The following is an 8,788-nucleotide window of genomic DNA, read 5'->3' as shown; positions in this document are numbered from 1 at the left end:
TAAGATGAAGACAAAATTTGTAGTAAACTAAAATAATGGAATTTAAGAAGTAGAAGACTGCAATATATTGGAATATTGCAATATAAAATGAAGAAAATTGGAATATATTGAAATACTCCAATATAAAATGAAAAAAATTGGAATATATTGGAATACTGCAATATGAAATGAAGAAAATTGCTATATAGTGGAATATTACAATTTAAAATGATAAATATTGGTATTTAAAAAGAAGAAATTTATAATAGGCTAAAATAATACAATTTAAGATGGAGAAAAAATATATAGTACACTAAAATAATGGAATTTAAGAAGAGGAAGACTGCAATACATTGGAATATTGTAATATAAAATGAAGAAAATGGTTGCAATACATTGGAATATTGTAATATAAAATGAAGAAAATTGCAATATACCGGTATATTGCAATATAAAATGAAGAAAATTGGATTATATTGGAATATTGCAATATAAAATGAAGAAAATTGCAATATATTGGTATATTGCAATATAAAATGACGAAAATTGTAATGCACTGGAATACTGCAATATAAAATGAAGAAATTTCTAATAGACTACAATAATACAATTTAAGATGAAGAAAGAATTTGTAGTACACTACAGTAATGAAATTTAAGAAGGGGAAGACTGCAATATATTGGAATATTGCAATTTAAAAACAAGAAAAATATAATATACCTAAGTAATAGAATTCAAGAAAAAGAGAACTGCTTAATATACTGCAGTATATTAAAGTATTGCTATTTAAAAAGAAGTAATTCATAACAGGCTAAAATAACACAATGTACGAAGAAGAAAATTTGTACACTGTTTTTCCAACAATTAAACACGAAAGACAATGTCGTTTTAGTTTTTAAATATTTCCAATGCCCTTTAAAGAGTCGAATTTTCCAATTATCCAGAATTCCTGATGAGAAATACTCGTACATTATGGGAGAATAGAGATTATGGGAGCATCTCTGCTGCCTGAAGACCCCTCCTAATGGTCGCGTGTATCTCTGAATTGAGTGCCCCTGCCGGAACACCTGAATACTTAATAAACGGATAAAATTAACATTAATAACGACTGTCTGTGACCGATCCACATCTTATCCGATGACAAACGCGTTCGACAGTCGTGCCTGACGTATGTCTTAGGAAAGTTCCTGAAGAAGGTGGATCGACAGTCCTCTACCTTCTTCTGCGTTAGAACTGTCATCCGGGCAACGTGTCTTTAATTTGTTTAAAATACGTGATTAATTCACCGACCATGGACCCGGAGGATTACACCAACGAATTGTCTAGGAAAGAGGTAGGGGTCCAGACGTAATTTTTATTTAAATAACAGCATCTCTGGAGCTCTGTTTATTAATTAAGCACAAGCAATACGAAATACATCAACTTTGTCAGTGTACCATGTTTTATTGAAAAATAAAATCTTTAGGCTCTTGTTGGGGAATACCCCTAATCGATCATAGAATATAAAATATCAGAAGTGTGCAATGTTTTCATAACGTGTTTTAATACAAAAATTAATGCTGCTGATATAATGGGTAAAAAAGAAAGGGTGCACTGTTTTTTCAGTCAGAGAACGATAGCGAGGACTGCGCGCACTCGCCCATATTGCTGGATCTAGACAAAAATTCTAAGCAGCAACAAGAGGTCCTAACTCACGAAGAAAGTTCTCCGTCGAAGTTGTCGGCCGTCGACCACTATTTGCAGGATCAATTAGTCAGGAACGGATCAGGTATATTTATTAGCAGAATAAAAAAAATTAGCGAAGAATCTGAAAAAAAAAAAAATATTATTGAAAAATTAGGACTTTATTTTCTTTAATAGAATATACAAATAGTATGTAATTACATCCAATTTTAAATGAATGTACGTGATCGCAAGTGAGATGTCGTTTGAGTGTTCCAGCAGATTGAGTTCTAATTATTCTAATTATTTATAACATTTTCGTTCACCGGGATTTCAATTTCGACCACGAATTTATTTATAATAGCGGAATTGTAAAGATGAATTAATCTCGCAGAATGTTTAGTTAGAGAAACTTCAAGCATAGCTCGCAGGCAATCCGCAAGAAGAACATGGCAGGATGGGAATTTCGAGGATCGCCAGCACAGCAGCGATCGAGTGTTCGTGATCAGAGTTCCCGAGCCAGAAGTGATCAATACTCATCCCCATTTAGAGATCCTTCACGAAACAAACATTAAATCCGTACAGAGGGAACCGTCGCAGACTGAAAAAGGTGTGGATAAAGTAACAATATTCAATTTAATGAGATAAAATACAAGCATCTTTTATCAGATAAAATACAAGCATCTCTTTGACTGTTGGATTCCTAATATTTTAACTGAAATTTTCGTAATCTGGACATAAAAAACTACTAAAAGGCCCCCAAAAATTATGAACTGTTTTTTGTACCATTTAGTAGTTTTTGATGGCCAGATTACGAAAATGTAAGTTAAAACGTTAGGAACGGTTAAAAGGTTAAAAAGATACGCGTGCGTAAAGTTGATCATTTTGTTATGCAATTTAGTTGGTTAATCCGACGCCATATTGGCTTTGACCGTGGGTTTGGTGGATAACAGGTCCGGCGTGACCTTTTGCGGGGCCTGCATCCACATTCAAATCCTACACTTAAATTTTACAACGAGGAATTATTTGATAACAGATGCTATACAGGGTGTCCCAAAAATGTTGTAACACCTTGAAAGGGGTGGTTCGGGAGATGATTTGAAACAACTTTTTCCTTAGCGAAAATATTGTACGAGGCTTCGTTATGGAGATATTAACGGAAAACGTAGACCAATCAGTGCGCGAGTATGGCGGTGGAGCGCCAGCAGTAGGCGTGGCTACGCGCTAGGCGGCCGAGCTCATACGCTACCGCGACCGCTCCATCGGCATACTCGCGCTCTGATTGGTCAGTGTTTTCCGTTAATATCTCCATAACGAAGCCTCGTACAACATTTTCGCTAAGGAAAAGATTGTTTCAAATCACCTCCCGAACCACCCTTTTCAAGGTGTCACAACATTTTTGGGACACCCTGTATATACAGAGTGGAGGTGATTTGAAACAACTTTTTCCTTAGCGAAAATGTTGTACGAGGCTTCGTTATGGAGATATTAACGGAAAACGTAGACCAATCAGTGCGCGAGTATGGCGGTGGAGCGCCAGCAGTAGGCGTGGCTCCGCGCTAGGCGGCCGAGCTCATACGCTACCGCGACCGCTCCATCGGCATACTCGCGCTCTGATTGGTCAGTGTTTTCCGTTAATATCTCCCTAACGAAGCCTCGTACAACATTTTCGCTAAGGAAAAGATTGTTTCAAATCACCTCCCGAACCACCCTTTTCAAGGTGTTACAACATTTTTGGGACACCCTGTATATACAGAGTGGAGGTGATTTGAAACAACTTTTTCCTTAGCGAAAATGTTGTACGAGGCTTCGTTAAGGAGATATTGGGAGAAAACGCTGGACCAATCAGTGGCGGGCAATTAGAGCGCGAGTATGGCGGCGGAGGGCGGCCGCCTAGCGCATAGCCACGCCTACTGCTGGCGCTCCACCGGCATCCTCGCGCTCTGATTGGTCGGTGTTTTCCGTTATTATCTCCTCAACGAAGCCTCGGACAACATTTTTGCTAAGGAAGAAGTTGTTTCAAATCACCTCCCGTACTACCTCTTTCAACGACTTACAACATTTTTGGGACACCCTGTATATTTTTTATAAGATGAATATCAAAAAATAATACTTTGATGATTTTTGTCACTCCTTTCAATTTAATCATCGCTACTAGAAAAATGTCCTGCATCTCAGCAAAAATTGCTTCCATTTGTCAATGGTGTCATCAGTCTGTGAAAAGTTAATCAAAATCAGTACCTTTTAATTCAGTAATTTTCGTAGACCGCGGGGCCTTTTAAAACGCGCTAAACCTGCCTTACGCCGGCCCTGGTGGGTAATTAGGTCGGTAATGCCATTCTGTTGTAAATACATGATCGTAGATGATCATAGCAGCCCAAAGCATTTCGCTAATGTTATATACTTGGTTTTCAGACTACAAGAAATCAGCATGCGACAGAGAGAGAACAAGAATGAGGGACATGAATCGCGCGTTCGAGCTGCTGCGATCGAAGCTACCGATTTGCAAACCGCCTGGGAAGAAACTGTCCAAGATCGAATCCCTTAGGCACGCGATAACGTACATCCGTCACTTGCAAAGTCTCCTAGAACCACAATACAGCTACGTTCCGAACGTGCCTGAAAGAAATTACTATACCAGTGACGGGCCGGTTACTACGACCACGTCATTCGACGTGCAACACCCTTCGCGATGGGAATCATTCGCTTATTATCGTTACGATTATCATGCGCCGTTCGTTGCTCCATCGCCATCTGCGCTACCCTCCACGGTTCATCCTCGGGTAACAGCAGAACAGGCCGATAGACAGTTTGTGTATGAGACACGACAGTTGGATAGGTGTTGATACTATTAACCCTTTGGCCTACAATCACGAGTGAGACTCGTGGCAAGGAATTTGGTCCATAAACAAGAAACACGAGCCTGACTCGTGGTGCTTCGTTCGGATTTCTTAACTTCCTGTTTACTATGAGCAATCAGGATATAGCGTGTAGGTCAAGGGGTTCGCGCATGCGTCCTTTAAGGTGTCCAACCATAGAGTAATTTTATAGAGAACGAGTTTGTTGTGGGAATCCCGAATTTCAGGCCTATGTAAATTAAGAATAGTCTGTACGAATAGATTATTCGAAAGTTCGAATAATATCGTTCGTTTTTCTTTATTTAAATTGTTTTTATTGAGATTAATAACGGTTTAGGGTCGAACAAACGAAATTTTTAATTTAAAAACACTTGAGGCCCGATTCGGGCCCATGTCTTTATTGTAAAAACTTACATTTTGTAAATATATTTTTACAACATGTAGAGAATGTACATAATAGAATTATCTTAATCTTAATAGGAACATTTGGTAGTAATCTTTAGGAACTTATGTCTATTACCCTAGTTCTATTTATATATATTTTTGTTATTACTATGTCTAATTTATTCTAAGTGTGCTATCAGAACGTATAAAGTAATTGCTTTGGACATTGTAAAAGTGATCACAGTTTTAAGTTATTTTGTAACATAAATTTGTCAATGATTTTGAGGATCGATATGTCAGGTGCTTTTAGGAACATATCTACTGTATATGGTGGATTCAGACCTCTCGCTTTTAATTGATAAACCATTTCTTTTCTGTGCATTTGTGTGCAGGGACAGTCCCAGAGAACGTGGTCTATGTCTTCCAACAGATAACTGCATTGACATCTGTAGTCCCGTACTATATTTACTCTTTTCAGAGAGGCTTTGAGGTTACAATGATTGGATCGTGCTCTATTTATCCAGATTGTGAAGGGCCTTGAGAGTTTTTTGTTGAAAAACCATGGGCGGGTAGTTGCTAGAATAGTATTTCCGAAAGTAAGATCCTCTTTTGCTGTTGGCTTGTCTCGTCAGCTCATTATGAGTGTTTACAGCCACTTTCTGCTTTAGAAGTGGAAAGATGTCAGTGTAAGGAACATTGGATTCATATTCTGCTTCTTGAGCTGCCTCTTTTGCTACCCTATCTGCTTGTTCATTCCCTGCGATACCTTTGTGTGCCGGGATCCATATAATTGTTACATCTAGATCTGGTGCTTTCTCTTTGAGATTGTGTAGAATGTTTTTAATGTTGATGTTGTGACTATTGGTTTGTGGGTTGTTTCCAAGATTATCCAGGGATTGCGTGAGACTGAGTGAGTCCGTGCAGACTAGATATGAACATTGTTGCTGTTCATGAATGTATTCGAAGGCTAATTCTAGGGCCTTGCTTTCCGCTGTAAATACTGAAGCTTGTATGGGAAGAGAGATCCTTTTTGTATAGTTGTCTTCTGGAATGACGCAGGCAGCACCTACTGTCGGAAGACTGTCTGATTTAGAACCATCTGTATACATGGTTTTGTGCCTTGGATATTTGCTTAGTATTGAGTCCTGGAAGATGAAAGTTGGGTGAGCAGTGTTTCTCAGATTGGATAAGAATTCCGGTTTTATTTTTGGTTATCCAAACTGTGCCATGTAATCTGATGTGTTGGAGAGAAGATTTGGTAGTCTGGTTATGAGGGGAGTAAACTCCTCAATTAGGTCAATGCTGTGTACAAGTGGTCTGTCTTTATCCTTCAATGGATTGAAAGAGTATCTTTGCTCTCTGTAAACTTCGCGGAAGTCAGCTAGTAATTTAACTATGGGGTTCGAGCCATTGGAGATTGCTTTTAGTAGGTATTTTGAGCCCAGATAGCTGGAGCTGTCCTTTAGACTGGTTAGGTGAGTTTCTGATAGAATGACGTTAGTTGGAGTGGATCTTTGATATCCCAGTCGAAGAGCTTCAGTTTGGATACCTTCCAGTGTGTTCCTGGATTTGTTGTCTGCTGGGAAGTACCACATGCTGCCATAATCAATTTTGGATCTGATTAGCGCTTTATAAATGGTTATTAGAAACTGTGGATCACAACCCCACCACGTTCTCCTCAGGAACTTGATGATGTTTAAGAGTTTATAACAGTGAATCTGAACTGCCTGTACGTGATCTTTAAATTTAAGTTTGTGGTCGATTTTTAGACCTAGGAATTTAGCGACTGGTTTGGAGTCTATGCTATGATGGCCTATACCAATGTCTGCTGGCACAAACGGAATTAATTACACAAAATACAGTCAGCGCCATCGACGGTGAAATAGCCAAGTTTGCACCGAAATAATTTCCATCATTGGCGCTAGATGGGGCCACTGTACTATATGTAGATACAGAGTGCACGTAGGAGAGGAGAAAGAGAGACAGAGAACGCAATGGAGGTTTATGTAACTCGGGCATTAGTGACTGTACCGTGATGTCACGGTGCCGCGACGCGATGCAACGGTTGCACGCGGTCGATAGTGCAGTCAACTACTACGTTACACGCGGTCGACCCTACAGGATCTATGAATTATAAATGGCCGAGATTATCGCGCACACTGGGAAAGACCAAACCAACAAATAAATGTAAACTGCCCTTCGACTCCTCTGTTTGTATTTTTATTCTCGTACTAATTACTTTTGTTTACTTTTGTTTACTTTTGTCGTCGATTGGACACTCGGAGAGGTTTGGGAACAATTTTCCCAGAAAACAGAGAAGCACGAGGCACCAGGGTGGCACCAGTAAAGCCTAAGCCACGAGGGTGGCGCTAGTGTCGCGTCCCTTATAACTTCCAACTTGTTCTCCCTAAAATTGGAATTCCACTGAATCTCACAAATGGACCGTAATAATCATACAACAGCGACGCGATAGCAGGGTGCAAATTGGCCTTGGATCTGGAATTCAGCCCCGACATTCGGTCTCGAGCAACCGCGACGATATGGCGCTGATGAGCGAAAGGAGAGTCGGATTGAGAGGAGAGCCAGTTAAGCAAATAATTGACGAATCCCTCGTCGATTAGGCCGTTGAAACAAAACGGAGCCAACGGGGAAAGGAAGGAGGAAACGCTCGACGATGAGAATGCATCAATCAGCACAATTTAATGCGTGAGAGGATCGGAGAAGGGAAGTGGTGGGGGGGGGGGATAGGGGCAGAAACAGAATCGCAGTTTCTGTAGTACGCGTTAACAGAACAAGACAAACAACGGCGAAGAAACAAGAGTGGGGCGACGAAGGAGGGAGCGGAGAGAGGGGAGGGGTTGATGCAGAATCCACACAAGATAAAGAGAAGCGGACCAAGAGAAACGAGAAGAGGACGATAGCGGTAATGAAGGGGGTCGCGGCAAAGAGGGAATGAAGGGAAAGAGGGGCGGCAGCAACGCCGCAGCGGGGCGGAGGGGACGGTCAGAGCGTGGCAGAGAACGTAAATGCAACAATTCGCGATGCACGAAAGGGGAACAAAGACGACGAGCATAGTAGAGAAACGCGAAGAAGACGGCGGTGGGGAGCAACGTGCAGAAAATAGAATGAATATAGGAAACAAACCGGCGGGAGGAAAGAAAAGGCGACCAGGCGTGGGGCGGGCGGGCGGGACGGCGACGGAGAGGGAGGGGACTGGATGGAGGGGGGGGGGGCGGGAGGACGGAGGCCTTGAACTGCTCCGGCGGTCGGCAATGCAACTTTCCGCTCCGTGGGGTTTCTTATCCCTCTTTCCATTTCTCTTTGGATACCTCGCGGCCGGCGGACTCCGTTCCTTTCCGTCGACGAATCTCGGTTATCGCTGTTCCAGCTTCTACTGTTTACATCGATGCACTCCTCTCCCTCCCGCCCCTCCCCCCCTCCCCGCCGCCGTACACAGTCTCACGACCGCCGGCCGAATCCTGTCCTCTGGTCTATTGGAGTAATTGCTCCGTGTGCTTGTTTTTGGTGGAAAGTTACAACCGGGGACGGGGTAGAGGGAGAGGGAAGGGGACGGGTTGGTTGATCGTTTTTTTTTCTTTAGACTAAATGTTGGGCATGTATTGAAATGAATTTAATTTTGGAAGGAGGAAATTGGAATATACCTTGGGATATTGCGATATATAAAATGAAAAAAATTGCAATATATTGGACTATTGCAATATAAATTGAAGAAAATTGAAACGTAATGGAATGTTGCAATATAAAATGATGATAATTGCAATATAAAATGAAGGAAATTGCAATACATTGAAATATTGCAATATAAAATGAAGAAAATTGCAATATATTAGAAAATTGCAGTATAAAATGGAGAAAATTGCAATACATTGAAATATTGCAATATA

At 40.9% G+C, this 8,788-nt stretch overlaps 1 protein-coding gene across 2 annotated transcripts; it reads left to right on the top strand.

Moving 5' to 3' along the window:
- The first annotated feature begins 6 nt into the window (after positions 1–6).
- LOC128881764 (uncharacterized) lies at positions 7–5,000 on the top strand. Of its 2 annotated transcripts, none has more exons than XM_054133062.1 (4): positions 7–1,312; positions 1,585–1,747; positions 2,045–2,251; positions 4,057–5,000. In XM_054133062.1, the coding sequence occupies exons 1-4, from the start codon at positions 1,271–1,273 to the stop codon at positions 4,485–4,487; spliced, it is 843 nt and encodes a 280-aa protein (XP_053989037.1). In that variant the 5' UTR covers positions 7–1,270; the 3' UTR covers positions 4,488–5,000. The 2 variants fall into 2 exon arrangements, with proteins under 2 accessions (XP_053989037.1, XP_053989036.1); XM_054133061.1 differs by having other exon boundaries at positions 2,036–2,251.
- The last annotated feature ends 3,788 nt before the right edge of the window (positions 5,001–8,788 follow it).

This window comes from Hylaeus volcanicus, chromosome 9, assembly GCF_026283585.1.
Source record: "Hylaeus volcanicus isolate JK05 chromosome 9, UHH_iyHylVolc1.0_haploid, whole genome shotgun sequence".
NCBI lineage: Eukaryota > Metazoa > Arthropoda > Insecta > Hymenoptera > Colletidae > Hylaeus > Hylaeus volcanicus.
Note: the sequence above shows the minus strand (reverse complement) of the source record. Positions and strands in the feature narration are given on the sequence as shown.